The sequence below is a fragment of the Hyalella azteca genome, unplaced genomic scaffold (genome assembly GCF_000764305.2).
Source record: "Hyalella azteca isolate HAZT.00-mixed unplaced genomic scaffold, Hazt_2.0.2 contig3210, whole genome shotgun sequence".
Taxonomy (NCBI): domain Eukaryota; kingdom Metazoa; phylum Arthropoda; class Malacostraca; order Amphipoda; family Hyalellidae; genus Hyalella; species Hyalella azteca.
In genome coordinates, this window is record NW_025933462.1 from 408,408 (window position 1) to 432,642 (window position 24,235).

General features: G+C 38.1%; 1 protein-coding gene across 2 annotated transcripts in view; it reads right to left on the reverse strand.

Moving 5' to 3' along the window:
- Positions 1–14,969: 14,969 nt before the first annotated feature.
- LOC108682613 overlaps positions 14,970–24,235 on the reverse strand; it is a 31,154-nt gene continuing 21,888 nt past the window's right edge. Inside the window, exons 5-7 of one of the 2 annotated variants that reach the window (XM_047879510.1) lie at positions 23,016–23,102; positions 21,077–21,352; positions 14,970–20,563 (exon numbers count right to left, since the gene is read on the reverse strand). In XM_047879510.1, the coding sequence (XP_047735466.1) occupies positions 20,201–20,563; positions 21,077–21,352; positions 23,016–23,102 (726 nt within the window). In that variant the 3' untranslated portion in view covers positions 14,970–20,200. The remainder of the gene's footprint in view (positions 20,564–21,076; positions 21,353–23,015; positions 23,103–24,235) is intronic. The other variant, XM_018171810.2, reaches the window with a different exon arrangement.

Here is a 24,235-nt window from a genome sequence, read left to right on the forward strand (position 1 = left end):
AATTATTTGAGATCTGTAAAATGTTCTAAATATAGTATAAATAAAGCATCCATCGTGTCCTCCAGCCAACCGAAACAAAACCCCCAATATGATAAGCTTGTCATTGCGATTACGTAAATTATTCGTGGTTATGACATCTTCAGATACACAAGAAAGGCTTCAACGCATTTATGACATCACTTCAATAGTTATCTATGCTATAGTTATAGATATAGTTATTGTTATAGTTATAGTTATCTATAGTTATCTAATAGTTATCTATGCTTTCTCGGTGTTGTTGTCAGGAGGGATGATGGTCATGGCTTTGGCTTCACGCCAGGTCTTATTTACGCACATATTGCGTTGTTCATGTGACGAGTTTTACACAGTGTTCTGACCATCGTTAAAAGCAATAATACGCAGTGATGCTTTATGAATATGCGGTGACCATGAGAACTCCGAGTCCCTAAATTCAACCTTGAATGTGCGTAGTAAAGTTGGAAAAACTGGTGAACATGAATGATCATTAGCCCACAAAGATTACATGCATGCAGGCTGGTCATTGACCTATATGGTGCGTTTGCCAATCTTTTCATTATTGGAAACTTATCGAGTAAAGAGTAAAATTTGTCTGAAATATCAAACTTCATTTTGAATATACTTCACAATTGACAGTCTTAATTATATTGGCAATTAAATCAATAGTCTCTTCTAAGGAGGGATCTCAAAGCAGATTTCGAAGAAGTGTGCGTTTTGAATAACTAAACTGGAATGAGCCCGGCCGGCGCTCAAGTCTTGATTTACACAAAAATTTCGGGCATATGCCAGTCATGGTTCAGTCCAATATTATATGATGCATTTCTTTAGAAGCATTCACGCCAAATTTTAATAATTAAGGCACCTGCCATGCCAGATATTGTCTAGCCACGATCAAAGCAAAAGATATTATGGCCGCGATGTTACTGGAATGCTATGTATTTCTGTCATATAAAATATTTAAATGTATATATTTTCACCCTATAATATCAGCAATTTTGTCTCGTGTAAACTAATTGACAATTAAGTTACTTCTCGATAAACTTTACATAAAGTTCATCAATCAAACAGAGAGGAAAATAACTATAAATGTTACTGCATATTGAATTGAAAATAAAACTAATTCAGGGGTGAAGCTATTCAAGATATATATTTATTGTTGGAAAATATAACGAAAATCCTAAAAATATATATGTATCAGTAAGATAGAAAATGCAAGAAAGCATGATTTGATATGATAGATGATACACATCTATCATCTATACAAACAATTTCAGGTGCATTCTAAATTTTTCGTATGTACCAAAGGATTCGTCGATACAAATCCTTTTAACCCTTTTCAGTGTTCCCTATTTATTTTCCCCTATGCATTAACCTGAATCTTAAATAACACCATAAATCTCCCAATCCTAATTGGGCTGATTAAAATATATTCAGTAAATCGGTTCGTCGAAGAGAATCTAAAATGCGTATATTGGGCGTTATTGAGTTATTGTAGATCACAACGTCAATTCACCTCCCGATATTTGTAACGTGTTCGCTAGTAGAATTTCTGTGGTGATTAATCGTAAGTTTTAGGTAACCGATGTAGAGTATTGGATTTGGAGTTGAAGAACCGTTGCGTATCCGGATAGGATTCGCGCTAGAAACTTTGACTTATTCAGAGACTCACTCTGATTTTAGAACCGAATAAACATGGTCCTGTATCGCCCGAACTGTCTAGGATAACCGGGCCATTTTATCAATAAATGTCCTTTGATGGCACCTTTAATTGTTTCGTATTCCAACCATTCTTCTGGCAGCTCCGGCCTCTTTACTGAATTAGAACCTTTTTAAAAACTTCCTCCAAAGTGCCTTGATCGCTCAAAGAATTGAACCACGCTACCAGTATGGTTTCGCTATTAATCGTTAAATCATATTTGAAAGTCATAGATTGAAATTAAATTAACGTTAAATGTGGAAAAAGAGACAAAGAGCACAAAGAACGTAAAAAAATAGCACTGTACAGGTTAGGAAATGTGTAATTTTCAAATACTTCAATAAAATTAAACTATCGGTGAACGCGCTCTCGCGATTTCAATAAGACTTCAAGTACAAGGAAATATCAGAATGCCCATTCACACAGCAAGGTATCCACCCCGAAATTGTCTTGAATTCTGTAGGTGAAATTATCTCATTAGAATGACGATTAGTCGGCACATTTAATAGCATTTCAACGAAAAAAAAAATACTGATTTGAATGGGTCTTGCAATTTGCATTTCTCTAATAATTTCCATTTACTTTCTTCCACTTTTTCCTTGCTATATCCTGCACCATCTTTTTTTTTTATCAAGAAAGGCTGATGCCGGTTAGATCTCATGCCTAATTCATCTCATCGTCTTGCTAGATTATTCATGTTCATTGTTATCTCTTGCTAATTGTGCGTGAAGTGAATGTAGGGGAATTATTCTTATGGTTGCTGGTAAAATCCAGAATTTTGTACAACAAATTTCAAAGGAGACGGATGTTCAGAGAATGTCTCTAAACATGGATATTTACTTAAATAAAATGTCCTCGCGGAACATAATAATTGACTTGTATAACATAGCGTCATTCTAAACTCAAATAACCCTTATTTATGTAGAGGTTGATCGGTACACACATATTGCATTTGTGCTTCTACAGTTGCTCCGTCCTGCGAGAGGACGTTGCCAATATACTGTTAATTGAACTTCATGTGAACGCAACAAATGTTATTATAACACCGGCTGCATTATACGAGCGCATTGTTGTATATTATACACTGCATTGTGAGCGCGAAGAAGTTTTACTTTCTAGAACTAGAAGCCGTAATTAACAATGTTTATCATGGTGGTTCAAGTCGACAAATGTCGACAATTTACGTCAAGCAGAAGCAACATTTTAGAAGATGCTATCACGCAGACAGATATGCACAGTTAAATCATTCTTTAACGTTTTGATTTTTTGGAAGCTAGGACAATGTATCAAATGAAAATATTCTTCCAGAAACTGTTAACCGTTGTACATTAAGTATGATTCACAAGAAAATATATTATTTCAAATTATTTCCATCATTCATGCACCAGTGTATCCGATTATATACAAAGGCAAACATTTTTAACCTTTTCTCACAAGTGTCAATATTTAAAAAAATCGTTAAAAAATGTATACTACAATAAAATATGCTAGAATATAAGAGAATATGTACACAATAAATATCTCTACTATTCTCAAAACGAATATTTTAGTTATCAAATAATTTAGAAACCTCTTCGCATTTTATTAGAGAAGGAACCTCAACTTAACCTCCGTCTAGTCACTGGAGCAAATCTAGAGGCGACCTCGACCCTGAACGGAATATACCATTAGTAAATGAGCTTGTAATGATGTTCAATGTTGTGACGGAAAATACATGAAATGTAACTCAGTCGAACTCCTATACATCTGCTGAACTCGATATAGCAATGTACGACATTGCTAAACTGTTTACAAAACCAATGTTAATCATAATGAAAGTAAGGTTTAAAGTTAATTTCAATTGTGAGTATGTTTATTTGTTCGCTTTTCTGGGTAATAGGATCAATTTTAACACATGTCATTTATTGTCCATTTACCAATAGAGTTCGATGTGCGAAAAATCCTATGCACGCCTTTCACTGCTTTATTTCCGGAATGCGACGTCATGAATGCGACGGCAAGAATGCGGCACCGAAAATGCGACGCCGCAAATGCGACGCAGGGAATGTGACACCGGGAATGCGACGTCAGGAATGCGACGCAAGGAATGCGACGCCGAGAATGCGACGCAAGGAATGCAACGCCGGAAATGCGACGCCTGAATGTGACGCAGGGAATGCGACGCCGGAATGTGACGCCGGAATGTGATGCAGGGAATGCGACGCCGGAATGCGACGCAAGGAATGCGACGCCGGGAATGCGACACCAGGAATGCGACGCAGGGAATGCGATGGCGGGAATGCGACGCCGGAATGTGACGCAGGGAATGCGACGTCAACAACTACAGAACAGATCCAGCTTGCTGTTCATTGGTCAAATTCAAATTTAATTTTTATTTAATGAATATCCACTCACTTGCAGGTTGAGTTTGGATAAAGATCAACTGAAGACTTTTCCAATAATTATTTCAACAAGCTTAATCATTATGAAGCTCGTTCGTGTATGTTGAAATTGATGAAAATGGGCTATGCCCGATACCTTTTCCACGGCAGCTGAAGACTTTACGCAGGCGATAAACTCTTCAAACTATCGGATTTGTCAGAGCTTCGAAATTATCAAATTAATCAATTAAGAAATTTCTCTTTACAAGCTTTATCCACAATACTCAATCATTATATCACTGTTGCACCAGAATTTTAAATTTTAAGAAATTAAATATTCCGTTATTGTTAATTAGTGACGTTCATTTCAAACTTTCAAACGTTGTACAAATAAATTTAACGTCCCGTGAAAACAAATATCGTTAAACCTTGAAAATCTTTTAAATGTTGGAAACGCATATTTAGAGAAGCAATAATAAAATTATTGCGAATAATTTCTCCTGCAAAAGTTTTATCTTAGTAAGTTCAGGGTGGAAAGTTCGGTGGCCTAGGGTGAAATTTAGAAAGGTTAATATATAAACGAATGCACACACCATATTCGATCAAAAAGCCTGAAACTATAACTTCACTTTATACTTAAATGATATTTAGGATGCGTCTTGGCTGGATTGATCTTGAATATTTGAACCACCACTCCAGAATTCCACCTAGTCTCCTTATAAGACTTCTGGGTCTTGTTAAGAAAACGCACACTAGTATATCCTTGTTAATGAAACGCAATGTATTTTTTTACATTGAATTGTAATTATTAAAAAAGTTTAAATAGACCTAATTTGTTTGTATTATTCATTCAATTAACCTTGTTAAGAATGCGAACCTCAGTAATGTTCTTGTCAATAATACGCACCCCAGTAACGTCTATGGTGCTTATTCTTAAACAGATAAAACTACCCACTATACCCAGCTTTACCACAATACGAGTGAAACGGGTCTCGAACGTAAGAATTTATAATGAAAGTCACATTTGCAAGCGGAACGGATTTCCGCGCCTTTGTTTTGACCAGTTGGAATGTGAACTTATGGTTTTAATTCAGCTAGGTAATAGTAGATTTATGATTGCATAGGTTATATGCTTGGGCTAATTGAAAATGCATACACCAGGTACCGTATCGCGACCTACACCGTCAAATGTCTAGCAGATGAAAGCCACTAGATAATTCCTAGAGATCAGAATCCATTAGTTTCCGGGGTTAAAAATTCTGTTGCTCATAAGGAGCTTTGACAATTTTATCCCACAATTGACGCATTAGAAGTGCAAACCGAATCTCACTATTTTGCTTCTGAAATTCCACTTCAGTTAGACAATACTAGCTTTATCTCACGTTAACAGCTTTCGCGATTGCTTAACTGCAGTTATTATATTATTTGGGTGATTTTTTAAATCTGAATAGCACAAGAATGCGATCTTTAAAACTTAATGTGCAAAATATTTTACATGAAATCAATTCTCATATGCAGCATAATTTCTTCTACTTACATACGTTTTCCATCAAAATTGAAAAGTCATGTAGATCATTGTTTCTTATACAGATAGTCACAAAATATTTAGCATTTTATCGGCTACTGTAACACAATTTCGATGAACAATCATTCACTTTTTCCAACAACAGGTCGTCACTAACAATGAGTTTCTCACATGGACGCCGTTACACAGCACGCTGCACATGCAACCTACACGAGCGAACTGTAGCTCTCGACTGGGTATGTCTTGGCACTGACGCTGTCGAACTCCTATACATCTGCTGAACTCGATGTAACAATGCCCTTAACATCACTGTATGGTTCATTGCTAGACTGTACACGTGTTTAAGCACTACCAATGTTAATCATAACGCAAGTATGTTTAAGTTCAATTTCAATTGCGAGTATGTTTATTTGTTCGCTTTTCAGTGGAAGAGGAACAATTTTAACACATGTCATTTATTGACCATTTACCAATAAAGTTCGATGTGCGCAAAATCCTATGCACGCCTTTCACTACTTCATTTCGGAAATGTGACGTCATTAACGCGACGCCGAGTATTCGACGCAAGGAATGCGACGCCGGGAATGCGACGTCATGAACGCGACGCCACGAATGCGACGCCGAGAATGCAACACCAAGAATGCGAGGCCGGAATGTGACGCAGGGAATGCGACGCCATGAACGCGACGCCGGGAATGCGACGCCGGGAATGCGACGTCAGGAATGCGACACCAGGAATGCGACGCAGGGAATGCGATGGCGGGAAAGCGACGGCGGGAATGTGACGCTAGGAATGCGACGCCGTTAACGTGACGCTATAGGAATGAGACGTCGGGAAAGCGACGCCGAGGTATACGATGACGGACATGCGATGAACGCATTCCCGAACATTTAAAACAAATTTAAAAAAAAATTCAAGTTTCACCATGAGAATGACAAGCAGCAACCTTTTACTTCCCAAATGTTGTTCACAGTTCCGTTTTTAATGTAAATTTGCAAGGATTTTGGTGAGTGAGGAGTATGTCAGACACGACGGCGAAGGTCGCTCAGCAACATCGATCGCGAGCCGCGCGAAACTCAAATTAACGAAACCTTGCCTAAGAGATAATGCACTTTTGCCCTTGTGGTGATCATTTTGACCCGGTTTAGCAAGAAACAAATATGTATCAGGGCTATAGCGCAGAAAGTGGGTCACTATTTGGACAATTTGTCCCATACATTTCCCTTAGTGTAAGTTTCAGAATGAGTATACGTAACTGCGTGTGGGAATGCGCAGGCGCGCGGCTACGCAGAATTTTTCCAAGAGTTATAGGAATAGTGGCGATCTTCCAGGACCAGTTTCCTGAGATCCGTTTGGCCTTTTCATGACGGGAAGTTGCGCAAGCAAGCTTTCCCGGCCTTGAAAAACGGGTACACCAATTTTGTGATGTGGGAAAATCCTCTACGTAACTGGCACATCAGCTTCCTGTTTAGAATACAGGACATCAGTTGCTACATCATTTTCTCTTTAGCATCCGTTAGAAGTTTTGGCACAAAGTGCATTGCTTCCTTAGACCAATTTGTCTTAGCGATGGGAACATATGGCAAGGGAGCTGCAAGTGAACGTCTTTGAATTCTAAACAAAATTGATTTCCTAGATGATATAAAATTAACGGACAACGTAAAATTACTGCCAAATATCCGATCAGAATGCAATTTTAGGCGTCTTCTCGCTGTTCACGCTCGTCTTTTTGAGACTCAACTCGAGTCAAGCTACGGACAATAAATTCTATAATTCCTCCCAGTTAAGAAATCAAGTTATACCAGTTCTTAATTCTTTTATCCCTGTAGTTAGTACATAGAACCTATATTTCACTGCGCGAACGTGGTCCATTCTTTCTCTGTAATCGAATGTTAAGGCCAACTGCATGCATTGAAAGTTTGCGCGTTATTGGCAGATATAGCAGAAGCATTCAAGTTTTGACCATTCATTGTGCGTTGTCAGCATTTGGATTGCAGTGCTGGCGCGTTTTAGGACTTGTGCGTCTTTACATAGCGTACATTAGAAGTGTTAGCTAAACAGAAAATATAAATGGAATTAGTTACCCGAAATACTTTGTCAACCTAAACTTAAAATTTCAATAAGTACCTACGCATCGGTCAGGGTGTTGTCAGCAACAACTACAGAACAGATCCAGCTTGCTGTTCATTGGTCAAATTCAAATTTAATTTTTATTTAATGAATATCCACTCATTTGAAGGTTGACTTTCGATAAATATCAACTGAAGACATTTCCAGTAATTATTTCAACAAGCTTAATCACTATGAAGCCCGTTCTTGTATGTTGTAATTTATGAAAATGGGCTATGCCCGATATCTTTTCCAGGGCAGCTGAAGCCATCATCATGACCAGCGATAACCTCTTAAACTATCGGATTTGTCAGAACTTGGAAATTATCAAATTAATTAAGAAATTTCTCTTTTCAAGCTTTATCCACAATGCACAATTATTATATCAATGTTCCACCGAAATTTTAAATGTTTAGAAATGAAATATCCTGGTTCTCTTATAATGACGTTCATTTGAATCCTATAATAAATTTAATGTCCCGTGAAAACCAATATCGTTGAACTTTGAAATTCCTTTAAATATTTGAAAAGCAAATTTAGAGAAGCAGTAAGAAAATTGTTGCGAATAGTTCCTGTTGCGGACTATTTCGTGCTTTTCAATGCAACTGTTGTCTATGGCAGGATTAATTGAATACCCGTGCGTCCATGGGTTCATTTGTACTTTATATTCCCAGAAGACACGGTTTCTGGAAAGAAACCGGTACAAATACAAAATTTATTCAAAGAAAAAATATTACTGAATTTATAAACAATATTCGAAAATATTCAAGTAAATTACAAAGGCTTTCTAAACAGAGAAATATTCAAACACGAAAACTAGGCTCACCAAAATTCGTTCCTGATCAAAGATCGGTGTTTACTCCGCAGGTGACAGATGATGAATGAACGGAAAAGTTTCGCAAGACCACGGAATTAAGTTACTATCCTAGAGACAAAATGTTGTGTTCACAACAGTTCCTCTTGCAAAAGTTTTATGTTAGTAAGATCAGGGTGGACAGTTCGATCAGTTGCCTCGTGTGAAATCCACGAAGAGTAATATATAAACGAATGCACATACCATATTCTATCAAAAAAAAACTATAATTTCACTCTATATTTAGCTGACAATTAGGATGTTTCTAGGCTGGATTGATCTTGAACATTTGAACGACCACTCCAGAATTCCACTAATAGTATTAGTGTTACTATTTCACTACTGCGCCTTGTCAAGAATAAGCACCCCATTATATATGACCTTGTTAAGAAAACGTACACCGGTATATCCTTGTTAATAAAACACAATATATTTCTTTACATTAAATTGCAATTCTTAAAAAATGTTTAAACAGACCTTATGTGTTTATATTACTCATTCAATTAACCTTGTTAAGGTTACACACCTCAGTAATCTTCTTGTTTAGAAGATTCACCCAGTAACGTCTAGAGTGCGTATTCTTTATCAAGATAAAACTAAAATTTGCCAGCGGAACGGACATTCCACGCCATTGTCTTGATTGTCTTGACCTGTTGGAATGTAAACTTATGATTTTATTTGCAAGGTACCAGTAGATTCATAATTGCATAGGTTATGCTTGGGTTAATTGAAAATGCATAGACCGGGGACGGTATCGCGGCCTACACCGCAAAATGTCTAGCAGATGAAAGTCCCAAGATAGTTCCTAGAGATCAGAACCCTTTAGTTTCCTGGGCTAACTATTTTGTGGCTTAAGGAGTTTTGGCATTTTTATCTCACAATTCATGCGTTTGAAGTGCACAGCGAAGCTCATTATTTTGCTTCTGAAATTCCACTTCAGGGAGACAATAGTTTCATTTCATTTAAACAGCTATCGCGATTGCTTAACTACAGATATTCTATTGTGTTCAGTGATTTTGTTGATCTGAATAGCACGAGAACGCGATCTCTAAACCTTAACGTATGAAGGATTTTACACGAAAGTAACTGCAGGATTTTACACGAAAGTAACTGCCATGCGCAGCATAGTTTCTTGAGTAAAATTCTTCTACTCACGTTTTCCGCTGCGAAATTGAAAAATCACGTAGATCATTGTATCTTCTAGAAATATTCACATGATATTTAGCATTTATCGGTTACAGTAACGCAATTTTGAAGAACAATCATTCACTTTTCCAGCAACAATCGTCACAGTCACAAACAATGCAGTTTCTCACATGGACGCCGTTACACAGCACGCTGCACATGCAACCTACACGAGCGAACTGTAGCTCTCGACTGGGTATGTCTTGGCACTGACGCTCAATTTATATGCGTGCAGATTTTGGAGGCTACGAAAGCCATGAATTGTATAAGAGTTTACGAGTAATTTCGAATATAAAATGTGCGTATTTGGTGTTACAATTCACAAAGCGATTGATGTTGTTTGGTGTTATAGTATACAAAAAAAATTCAAAGAGATAGCATTTACTTATCCTGACGTATTCAATAAATTGCTTTATTTAGATGAGTGGTTGTCATTTTTTTATGAATTGATAAATCACTTGAAACACCCAGAAAAAACGCGTAGAATTATATTTATACCGTATAACCAGACAAAGAATTTTCATTCCCATTACTCATGCGAGAATTCTTGCAAGTCTCCATTTCTCCACAAGAAACAAAAGATTTTAAATTGCGCCGCAAACTCGAGATCCGGTTCCATAAAAAAATAATTTTCAATGTCACCCGGACTTCGACGCTAGAATATAAATGCATTATTTCAGGCAAATTCTGGAAATATCTCCCTGCCAGAATATTGTTCTGTTGCCGTGACGAAATCTTTGATGAAATACGAACCTCGAAGGAGAATTATATGAAAACAACTTTGATTGGCAGTTGAATTCGTTTAAACAACGTTTAATCAACGTTATGTCAAATTTGGGCGCCTGATGGGTTTTATGTTAAGTGTGTAAATCTAAGTGCCTGCGAAAGTTTGCACTGAGATGCATGCAGTATTTCTACAAATGCTCGTAAAAGCTCAAATGTTATTTTTATTAAAGAGTAAAGTTGCTTTTCCTGGAAAAGATTTCACGAGCCTTGCTATTTCTGGAATAATGTCCTGAGTTGTTACCGGAACAGCTGTTCATCTCACAGGTGGGAAATAGTTCAGTACGAGGAACTCGATCCTGCCACGCCCCTGTCTGTCCTCAGCACCGAGGTCACTACAGTAGCTCCAGCCTGATTTTTTCCATTTTCTTCTGAAGTTTCAAGCAATTGACGATGCTAAGAGTTGGGTATTTTGTATCTAATAAAAAGTATCTATAATCCACGTGTATTTTAGTTTAAATTGCTGTTACTTCATTGAATTAAAGTTTACGATAACGACAGTTCGCTTCCATGCACGCCGCGAGGTCACCTCTCGCGTGTTCCACAGTCACCGGAAATGCCAGTAGAGCCCACGTAGAGGGAACGTCTTCGGGCATCAAACTCCCGGAAAAAACATATTGAAATCATTCCATCACTATTATGATCGCACTACACTGATACCGCCATCATTTTGTTCCCAGATGCGCATTATCGTTAGTAGGGAACGCATTGTCATCAATAATTTCCCATTTAGTTTAAAGCGCCAAGCTTCGACAACAGTTGTTATCACCTCTCCGAAATTCAGATCCGTCCCGTACCAAACAACTACGTACATCCCTGGCATAGTTCACATTTATTGATAACAGCAATGCTTTAGAGTTTAGACGTTCTAATTAAAATCTGTTCGATATTCAATGTCTTAGTTCACTCCAGAGTAGAGAGCCAGACGACTAATTAAAAATAATTTACAATATAAATTATATATGATATAAATATATAGTTCTTTATATGATATACTGTGTTTATGATCTAATTATGATATAATTATATTCGGTTATAACAGATTTCACTAGCAGCCACGATTCTCGAAAGACTTTTTGTTCCTTGCAAATGAGTTCTGTTGTTGATAAACAGTTGAGTTGAAAAAAATTTATGCTTGGTCGGATCTTATCATGAACTGGATGCTTGGTCTGCTCTTATCATCAACTGGATGCTTGGTCTGTTTTTATCATCAACTGGATGCTTGGTCTGATCTTATCATCAACTGGATGCTTGGTCTGTTTTTATCATCAATTGTATGCTTGATCTGCTCTTATCATCAACTGGATGCTTGGTCTGTTTTTATCATCAACTGGATGCTTGGTCTGTTCTTATCATCAACTGGATACTTGGTCTGATCTTATCATCAACTGGATGATTGGTCTGATCTTATCATCAACTGGATGCTTGTCCATCAATTGGATGCTTGGTCTGTTCTTATCATTAAAAATTAAACAGCCTTACGCGAATTGATATATTTTCTTATATCCTAATTCCAATCTACAACGTCAATATATTCGATTTACTGCAGAAACCGTGATGAACATCCAGTTTTCAGTGATAAACAACCAGTTTTAACGCTCTAGTCTTGCTCAATTACTTTCTTCAAAATAAATAATTTCGATTGGGTTCATGGGCTCTGAAAGTTGCAAAAGAACGTTTTGAACTTTAAATTCTATGAATGAGAAAAATACCTTAGCAAGAACCTGTTAATCGGAAATATTGTACTAGAAAATTCAGTTCACTACGTTGAATTTTATGTATAAAGAAATATATAAGAGAGTACCTTTAATATTTAAGAAAGAAGCTTTCACAATGTTTATGGGATCACTGCCTCATTCAGCATTAATTTAATTCGTTTTAAAAATACTTTTATCGTCGTGCTTCATTATTTATTCAGTTTTTTATAGCAGATAATAGATTTGAATGACTCCTCGAGCTCGGCATTAATTACGCACGCCAAATTTTTCTGTCACAAACAGCAGAACGATTCTTCGAGCCCACGCCTCTTCTTCCTGTCTCAATGAAGCATTTGTTTCTTTATCAAGAAAATCTCCGATTGACCCAGAGACTTTTTTCTCCCATTGTATTAGTGAAGTCTTGTCGAAGATCGAAGAAATCAATCGAAATCGAAGAAATTCCCACACGATCTTCTAAAATTGTTTTAATGAAGTTATTTACGCGAACTCGAACAACTTTTCACGCGATCTTCTTAAATTGTTTCAATTAAGTTATATACGCGAACTCGAACAAATTCCCACGCGATGTTCTTAAATTGTTTTAATGAAGCTATATACATGAACTCGAACAAATTTTCACGCGAACTTCTTAAATTGTTTCATTGAAGTTATATACGCGAACTCGAAAAGCTTTTCACGCGATCTTCTTAAATTGTTTTAATGAAGTCTCACACACAAGCCTGGACAACTTCTGACACAATCTCAGAGTAGCGCACTGCATCTCAGCTCACTACTCGGTGAATGGCACTCACTTTACGTATGAATATTCAGCGGCTTGTTCAGTTACCTTGATCTTGACCTTAAAAACGTAATGGATCTTTGAGGAATCACAAGCACCTCGGAAGCCTTCACATTGTAAATTACGTATAGCAATTTGTAGAATTAATGTATTTTAGTTTATAATTTTACACAGAAAATAAGAGATTTGAGATGATTTTTGTCTACAGAAGCCCTTCATTAAATTATTAAGATAACTGCAGTCTACATTCAAGAAACTTTAAAACCATCTTCTGTTACCCCCACTCAGTTCTGTCACGTTCTCGAATCCAGAAGATCATGGTAAGCGAGGTAAACATTGACAACATTTATGAGTTATTGTAAGAGAGTCTAAATTATGTTTTATTTACCTCTTTTAAACAATTATAAATTATAATGAACCAGGAATCATTTGTGCGCGGCCCCAGAGCGTGAAAGGCTGCTCATGTGACTCGAGTTAACGAAGCAACAGCCATGCTTTAGAGTTTAGACGTTCTAATTAACATCCATTGGACATTCAGTGCCTTTGTTCAGTCCAGAGTATGTATAGCTATAGTAAAATCGCTCAGATTCCAACATTAAAAATAAATCATAACTTAAAATCTTCAACGCTTGGCCTCCTTTTAAACTCGAAAGCAAGTTTAATTTTCTCAGTTTCCTGTGCGGGTCAGCTTGCGCTGCCTCATGGACATTATTATGTTCTTTTTACTTGCATTTTATGCACCGCGCAGTCTTAGGCTTCCTTTGTCTGCCGCTTGCCGATGCCTGGAGTTAATTTCTTCCTGCTTTTCACAGGACAGTTGAGGGCAGGTGAGGCGAGGTCATGGTTGAACTTGTATAAGGTTGACCCATCAGAAGCCCATTTTTGCGGATGTACGTAGTTTGTTGTTCGCATGTGACGTCACTGATCTCAGTGACGTCACGGGCCTTAACCAACCACCTAAATGCGATCAAACCAGTCAGCCAATCAGGCATGGGAAGACGGGTTTGTTTACGTTTCTTGATCTACGTGACGTAACAAGAAAGCTGAACTGAAAGGCGGAACTTCTCGTGGGTCAACCTTATATAGTTCAACCATGAGGCGAGGTCACCTCTGCTCACGCCAGCCGTGTGACGCAATCCGCAGTCTGGAGGAGCTACTAACACGGCGACGAAAAATTCGAACAAATCTGTTCTGACATGAGTGTTTTTATTTGTAGGCGTTATAAGCATGCTGTTATATGTTATAAGGGTGAAAAATATTTGCTCATTAGTAGGTTTAGATTTTCTTGCTAGTGCGTTCAGCAGTGGGCAGCTCTACAGTCGATGATACGTAAATCGCCATCCAGCCGCTACTGCACTTTACTCGCGCTTCACAAAAACTCTATAATACCGACCAGAACTCCGGCTTGTAGGGTTAGAGAACCACATAATAACTATATAGCTTCTTCGATTGTGCTGGAAAGTTGAGGATCAGTCTTGCTAATAAGATAAATCGTTTCTTCTGCATGCCGGTGACAAGCGTAGCCGTACTTTGAATTCTTGTCACTGTAGAATGACTTCAGGTTTCACCAGATTCTCAAGCATCAATGGTGTCTTAACTTCCGTAATAAACGAAATAAACTTTTTGATTTAAACAAACTTTTCGCAATTCCGCGGCTGATGGCTTCATTGGTACCATGAAATATGACAATGAGTCGGCATACTGAAGTGAATCCAGCATCATACACTCGAACTGCAATAGCGATTTAAGCGAACTCAATCACTGTCAGGGCCATAAAAACAATATTGAACAATTATTAATGCATGTCAAAGTTTAATCACGAGAATAAAATCTTTATAACACTTAAACTGGCGAATTATATTTGTACTTTATTCGGCTAGATAATACCAATCAAAGAAATTAAACAAATTCATTATTAACTGAAGGGACAATGACAGTCGAGAAGATATATATACTTTAATTTCATGTAGGCATATGACGACACTAAAACGTTCTGCATGGAAATGTTATGTTAGCTATGATTTCATACTTAAGCTAATAAACGGTATTTACATGCTACTTTGATACAGTTTCTTCATTATGTTACAGAGGTATGCGTGTACAGGTAACAATATCAACTGACGAAAGCCACTCAAGATGTCACAACGAATACCTCAAGTGGGTTGGCACTCTTCCACCAACACACCCACGCACGAGGATCAAAATACTTCCCCGTGTTCAAATTTAACTACAAATTTTTTTTCTGTTTTGAAGTTAAAGTAGTAAACAATGTAATCACTAGCACAGTGTGATAAAAAAGAACATTGATCTTTCCCTTAATATCCCTCATTGGCAAGCCGGTGTTGACAATCTGTGACATGGACATTAGAATACATCAGTATAGGATATTCGTACGGGAGCGACAACATAAAGCAGAGAGCAAGTCGATGACGTTCCTTCATTAAATAGCTTACCTAATCACGCGGGCTTGAGAAATATCAAATGATGTACAGTTAAAAGAACCATAGGTATGCATTGCCCTCACGTACAAATTGGAAATGGAATATCGACATGAAAGTAGCACGTAAACGACCATTCGGAATACAGAAAAAAGTGGTTGCATCCAATCAATTGGAATGTTGAATTGAAAACTAAGCACGCTTAGATATTGCCCTCTTGTTAGAAGAGCTTCGAGACATGCAAGACAGTTTCGGTTCTACTTTTTATAACATCTACGTTAGCAAAACGTTTTCTATTAGAAATCTAAGATTTATGAAATAGATAAGGCTTAAATTGGATCGCGCAGTATCTACTATGCACACAGCGGCAACACTCGTGTATTACGATAATAATTTGATATTACAAGAAAAGGCTGTTAAGTTGAATTGAGCAAATACAATGAAATTCAGTCCATGTCCTAATCAAAGAAAGATATAAAATCATCAAAACGCTGAGGCATCGCGAACACTCGCACCAGCACTATAGTGGCCGACGTAATCTTGCAAAAAAACATTTGGCAATTTAATAGGGAAACTTCAAACCACAGTTTTTTCAGAATAATATTACTCTATGAATTCTATCAAAGTCGTACAAGTTGTTAAATGAACGTTAAACAGTAGCTACGTTGAAATTGTTTGACGTGTCAATTATTCTTCTAAATCTGTTCATAGGTCTCACTAAGTACGATAATAAATACGGTGATTTCCCTACGCGGGATAAAATCTGAACCCGAAACTGTAACTATCCATCACGTGCAGCAAACTAAGCTGGGTTTCTTTCCATCACGTGCGGCAAACTAAGCTGGGTTTCTTTCCATCACGTGCGGCAAACTACACGTACACGGATTATAGAGTAGACACACATGGCCAAAGGAAGATAAGGAAATTATGCAAGTGAGAAGCATTGAATTGGAAAGAAGGTTCATCATTTACGACGCATTTTAATCAGGAAGACTACGCTCGACAGAGAAGGAAGATACTACACAAAGTGGCCATCACGAAGCAAATATGCTATTGTACAAACAAGAGAAAATATACAGAAGGGTCTGCATCATTTCTATACCCAAGAGAACATAGCTAGTCGCACCAGCCTAAAAAGGGGATTGCCGCATAGCGTCAAAATGGCAGTTTTAACATTTACGTTAAAACTAAATATTAACGCTAACGGAAAACTCACAGACGAAGTTGATAAATTTTTCAAAGTCAAATCATCTTTATTAAATATCTTTCAATCTCATATCACACGAATTTGTGACTCCAGCAACACACACAATGTCTTCAAATGAGGACACTAAATAAAAAATTTAAAATCCTTACGACGACGATTTTTAAAGTTCAGCAGCTGTACGTATTTGATCAGGCAAGCTTTAAAAACGGTGGATTTTTTTTAGAAGTGCATACCCATCCAAACCATAAGCTTGAACTAGTAAATATAGGACGCGTGATAGAGGCAAATGAGAAAAATTTGCATTTACTCGATCAAATGTGGCCTATAAATTTCATACACCACAAACGAAATTCTCGCCACACAACTAAATTCTCGACGAAGTGCAAGAGCCATGAAAGTAAACAGCTGCCAAATACCTCGTCCACCCGAGCAATTGAAGCGACTTAAAACCTAAGAGAATGATGTTATAAATTACTTTACAACGGATATCACTTGTATACATTCATAGGCTGCAGGATGATCATGGTTCCATTAAAAAAAACTAAAGAGCTGCTCAGCTAGTAAGATACCACTGATCAATCAGTAGCATCAAATCCGTAAGAAATAGTAAATCTGGATCAAATCTGTACATAATAAAATGCCTAAAAGCATAACAAGGAAAGCGATGAGACTAAAATGTGACGAGACATAGAGTGTTGAATAGGAGCTACGATGCCCACTAAATATACATGTAATTAAAGAAAAGCAATGGAGCAAACATACAAACTAAAAAACCAGGTCGAAGGCTAGGCGGTGCGTGACCGACATTTCTGGAACAGCCTTCACAACAATGGCAGCTTAATGTTTCGCTGTGAGTAAAGAGAGCAAGGCAACCCACAGGTGATCTGCAGGCACACATAGGCTGCTGATGCCCATGCCGGGAAAATTAGCGTTGGGTGCGGACAATCTGTAGAATATTTGCTGTGAATAAAAAAACGGAGGTAATCTGCTCAAAAAAGTAGAGAGCGCACAACCGCGACAACCAAAGCTCCCACCCTCGCACACTGCACGACACGACGGCCTACACAATCAGGACGCACGTAAAGGAAGTTGATTAAACTAGAGATAATTTTTTCAATACGAATAAAAAATACGCAATATCGGTGCAGAAAAAAATTATCACGAGATGTTCTAAGTAGAGATTACTCTTTGGAAAAATACTTAGGCATATACCGATCTTATTTTTTCATCATAGGTGAATAAATTTGCCTATTTCCGGGATTCAATTAGAGGGTCACCGCTATCATAAAAACATTGAATAGCTTTCTCGACAAGAAATTGAATAGGTTAGGAGTGGCTTGTTCTTATATACAATACAACATTCATGGCATACATCGGGAGTGCAGACTCAAAGTAACTATAACGAGTGTCAGGTGATCTTGAATATATATAACCAATCTCTTCACAACAAAAATGATCCAGGCATTGGCAAAGGACCTTTAAGTATTGGGCACAAAAGATGCATTCCGAAAGTATATTGTACCAGGAATTACCGCACAATTGTAGCCGGTGAGTGGCTGGGTAACATTTGGTCTAACATTTGACACACAGTATAGACTCTCAGCAACTAACGCGAACGTTTCAGTGAAACTGAGTCAAAAAGATCTATAAAACATGAGTTTCTTTTTTACACTACAGTTATTATGCAAACATTCTCGCACATATAGAGTAGCTCCCTTAAAATAAGAGATACTGTCATAATTACTGCCTAGAATACGTGGAAGAGCCCACGCAGTAACAAGTCAGGGCGACTCTGTATCTCTAATACGGCACATCGGAACTACAGCAACTGCACAGCAAGGGAACGATTCCAGAACCAACTACGGTACATACACTTAATTCGGCAACGCTTACTCACCTATTGTCAGTACATAATTTCACTTCAAAAGAGGATATGAAGACATTCTTCAAACAGAATACGATATACAAATATTCCTGGATTCGTTAGAGGCCTTCTGGAGAGAAATACTTACATGTAGAAGAGCTTACATCATTATCAAAGAATCGTTCACAGATTCTTAAAACTATGAGACTTGGAAACAATCAGTCATTTTCGCCGCTCAAACACCATTCATGGAGAAAAAAAGTAGGTGTACAGGTTCCTTTCTATTAACAAAATTATCAAGGTGTCAAAAGTTCGGAAATATGTTTTTGATAACTAAACGTCGTTCATAAAATTGGAGATACACTTATTACTTGGAAACGCAATTAATAATTGCGAGGTTCTAGCATGAGAGCTATACGCAACATAACCTATTAATCATTAACACCAGCCCATTATCACGTCATCCTCTACACCAAAGTTATTAATTTATACAAGACTAGTTAAACTTCATTACAGGTAAAAACACATTGGCCGCCACAGAACAAACAACGTTTTTTCCGTGCAAGACTAAAATCGAATCAAGTTCTTCAGGTGAAGTTAAAAAAATAAGATTCATACTAAGTTCTTGACCAAATGCTTGAGAATAAAGGATCTGAACGGATAATTTTTTGCTACATTCTACACACTATAAAAGCCTGTTACCTCCAAAACAAGAGACTTGGATGTCCAAAGTAGGAAGGTATCACTGCAAATAATGTCCAAATTGCATGGACCTATACATATCAATTGCATGGGCCTAATACATGGTAAATGAGGTACATAAACTTGAAAAGTGGTCATGTAACATTCAAGCTATGAATTCGAAAATCTTGTGACTGCACAGCAATCACATGATAGACTAAGGAAACAATGAATAGCTCCTAAGGAAGTTCTATTTAAAATATTAGGTGCACGCCAAGTCGCTATCAGATATAAAAGCACATTTGCATCACACATATTTGTTGTAACCCCGTATCGCTCAATCAGGACAAGAGTTCAAAGATTGACCGCAACAGCCACTACCATGAAATACAACAGCAAACACCCTTCTGAGAAATTCCTGTGTTTTGGTAGAGGCTCCAAACGTGTTTAGGAAACAGACAAAGCGGCGGTCTGGCCAGTCAAAAATGAGGGGGTGGGCAGTGCAGAAGCAAGAGTGTACCAATATTGGTCTCATAATAGCGGCTGTACACAAGAGAAGTCTTAAAGTTAACATAAGAAGCGCATTAAGATAAGAGTGAGATTCATTGGAAGAAACCAACAGCAGAAGCGCAATGTAATAATGACAGTCAGACGCTGAGTAAGACGACATTAAGACTTACAAGTAAACCAAGAGCGACTAGAAACATCCGCACTCATTGACGGAATTGTGCTGGGCACAGCAGACATAGTGGGTGAATTCGGTACCACGCAGAACTGCAGGAATGCCATCAGTGATGCATAATCAATAGAGGCACTGCATGTACAATATTCCAGTAGCGCGCCCATCACCACACACTGCAGATCAAGCTGAGCGTGGCAGGAGTTACAGTTAGGGTCAGTAAACACATTAAATAATGCACATACAACTGAGGCCCTGCAAACGTGTCATCATTGCTGGATGTATACGCAAGTTGACATGTGCCATCATCGCTGGGCTGGAACACCAGGCGATGCAGATTTAGCAGCAACTTTAGTAGGCGGCGGTCTTGAGGCATCCTGACTCTTTGACAAACTTGGCTTCTGAGGATCACTCCCGAGAACGACATTAGCTGAAATTTTCATTGGAGTTGGCACACTTGAGTTCACATTCAAAGATGTAACGTTGATACGATCATCATGATCTGTAGCAGCAGTAAGACACCGTTTGTGTTTGGGACAATGCGAGTGGAATATTTCGTGCTCGACACTCCACTTTGCTCGCAGCGCACACGGGTAATGGACCATGCTCCGGCATCCGTTTTTCAGGCACCCAATGCTGGCGCCTGACTCCCCGCACTCACCACACACCTGCACACAAATCAAAGTGATCATTTTTGACATTGGTAATTCATTGCTTCTACAATTATTTTTTCTAACGAGCAAAGAACGTTCAATAATTATTGCTGAAAAATGAATACAATTGCTTATCTAATTGATTCATTTAAGATTAAAATTTTTGCACAGTTTCAATTCATTAATTAGGCACTGCAGTTTCAGATTTTCAAAGGCCATTCTATAAGAAATACATTCTAAAAACTAATGAATTTTGATAACAAAACTCAGAGTATACGGTGCTTTCAGAGCGAATGAATTTATCGGATACATTTAAATTTAAACACTCAAGTGAATAAATTACATCAGAACATGACTCAAGTGCGCGGACCGACGAAGAGACTACGATACCTGGCATAGTGGCAAACGGGAGATTTCTTTAGGAGATTATTATAATGCTAGGCATGATAAGCATGGACATGATAAGCATGGGCATGATATGCATACTCCTAATACGATAGACACTTAGCATGGTAGGCTTAGACTAACCCACTGCTGGGCATCCCTGACGGCCTCCTCCAGGCCGTGCAGTCTGCTGTTGACAACTCGCACCCCTGGCAGCCACACCAGGCACGCTTCATGCAACCAGCACTCGGTGCCTGAGGTCTCCACAGGAGAGCCAGTGACACCAGTAACACCAGTGACACCAGTAACGTTGTTGCCGGGGGTCACGTTGACACGGGCCCCGGGCCCCACCACGACGCCTTCAGGAGGAATAGTTGTCGCCGCCCCGCCATCGCAAGAGCGGTCAGGAGTAGCACGTCTCTGTAGCAACATTTGCATTGCTCAACTTTCCATCCCATTCTTATATTATAACAATTGTATTACAACTAAACTTGGCCTGTTCGCGGGCCTGCACTCATTTAGACTCGGCATTGTTTTTGAACAATAGTTATTATAAACAAAGATATATAATTCTTAAATGAAAAAAAACGTACATTAAATAAAGCATATAGTTTTCCGAAATGAAGCTATTATGTGATGTGATATAAATAATATGAAAACGGAGATAGAAAGTCTACTCAAGCAGTACGGTAACGTTTAAGCATATGCGGCAATGGACATGAATCTGGAACAGAGATGCTTCACTGAAAAGAGAAAGGCAACTGCCTCTTACATGAAAAAATGCAACCCTTCGCAAGAGTTGGGGCTAAAAAGTAAAACCAGTTATATTAAAATCAATAAATTCAAAGTTATCAATTACATTGTTAAAGTAGAAATGTGGTGCACACGAATTTTAAAAGTTGGTACAATTTGGATGAAAGTGGTTCAGAGAAAAGCAGAGGTTCATGGATAGAAAGAGGTTTACGGAAAAAAATTAGTAGGAGGTCATGTGAGTCAGTTGGCTGTGAGCAAGCATGGCGACTGAAGAAAATTTACTCGAACTGACTGGACTCATCTATACCTACATGTCTCACACTCATTCGCTGGATTGGCGAGTAAACCCTTCACACAACACGACTTTCACAAATATATATCAGTTATGAATTGGCGCTTCTTCTGCTGTGATGAAAGTGGTAAGGGTGATGAGGTGCTAAACACTTACTCAAATAGAGGAGAAACACAAACATAAACTCGGATCAAAAGGGCACAAGAACAGTAAATTGTACACACAATTTTTCAGGCTATTAACATGCATCAACAAAATACATTAGGGTAATTATCAAACGCTAAGATACTACTGCAATCGAGATCTACAATTGAAATCGGTGACAAAAAATGTTTTCACATTTGTCGAACGATTTCTTATGTCAGTCATGACAATCACAATGTCACCAAAAATTGAAATAGAGTTTCAAAATAATTATTAAAATTATATAACAAGCTGGGATACACCCGACATTTGCCCGCTTTGTACCAGCAAAATGATAAGTCATGAAAAATATACACAATATCTGAAACTTCATTGAAACGCGCGGCCCTGATCACTAGAATCGCCATCAGCATACTAAGGGAAACAGCCTATGGTTTCCCTCCACATGATCTGTGTCGTGGCAATGACGCTACAAAAAAAGCGCCGAGATGACGAAAAGAATCTCACTTGAACTCTGGAAACGAAGTAATTTGGAATTGGAAACGAAGTTCTTGTGAAAGAAGAGAACAAATAATATGACATACAAGGATAACGAAGAACAGGTACAGGCACGGTAGGCAGCTTTTAAACTTGTATACGAGCCATAGAATACAATATAGCAAGAGTATATAGGAGAGAACGGGCACTAGAGATGTGGCAAGAGTGCTGAGAGAACGAGTATATACTAGAAATGTGACAGTGCAGAGAGAACGAGCACCAGAACCAAGATGAAGTACGTGTGTACAAAGCACAGACACAAGAAATATGTAGAAAAAGCACAGAGAAGACACAAGAAATGCCTAGAAAAAGCACAGAGAAGGTGTAGAAGGCAAGCACAAGAGGATGTGGACTCACAAGCATCCTGGCAGGCGTGGCTGCGGGCACGAAGCGCCAGGGAGGCGACGCAGACCCTGACGCTGAGGCAGGGTCCGGCGCCGCGTCCTATTGAGGCGTGCATCATTTGCTCAGACTACCGAGTTACTTCTATTGTGGCATGTCTAGCTTAATTACGGCGTCTGGTACATTCATGTCATATGTAGTGCATTTTTTTATCGTATCTTCTGACACATTAATGTCATGTGTAGTGCAATTTTTATCGTAATGTCTGACACATTATTGTCATGTGCAGAACATTTTTTATCCTAACGTCTGGCACATTAATGTCATGAGTAGTATATTTTTTATCGTAACGTCTGGCGCATTAATGTCATGTATAGTGCATTTTTTATAATATCGTCTGCTACATTGATGTCATGTGTAATGCATTTTTTATCGTAACGTCTGCCGTCTGGTACATTGATTTCATGTCTGGAAAGTCTGTGGAATGTCTATTGCATCTTAATTATGGCGTCAGGTGTCATAATGTCATGTCTAGTGCGCTGCATCTTTCATATCGTGCATTTTAATAGGGTCGTCTATTGCATTAAAATTACATCTACGGTAAACTTTTTAATGTCGCTGATTCGAGCGTCTAGATCTATTTGTCAACAGTCTGTATTACCCAAACTAACCAACACCGAGCCTCTATTTGACAAGTATAGCCAAATAAGTGGCAATATATCGTTCATCACATCACTTGAAGTTAGACGAATAATTTTCGATACATATGCTTTATTAGCGCGATTACGAATTCAGTAGAGGGACAAGACATTGAGCCTCGCTACGTATTGTTAGTTAAAAACGGGCATGTTAGTCAAGAAATATATATACTTGTATTAGTAGCTTGATAGGTTCAAGATGAACATGTCTTCTTTCAACAATAAATAACCAAAAGATCGTTTACTTTATAATTACCTCACATCATCACCAAACACTAGTCGATAATCGCTCCTAATATGCAAGAACAGAGGTGGGGTTAGTGGTAAACTACTTCAAAACCTTGAACATAAACCAATCACTACAAATCTTCAGTAATACAACTCCCTCAAAAACTGTGTTCAAAATCATTAGCAAGTTTACCAATAAAACATAACCACAGACAAAAATATCAATCAAATTGCTGAGAAGAACCGAAAAAAAGATCCAAAGGAAATACGTCAAGCACAAGCCGTTGAGTCGAAAGAAAGAGTCGCACA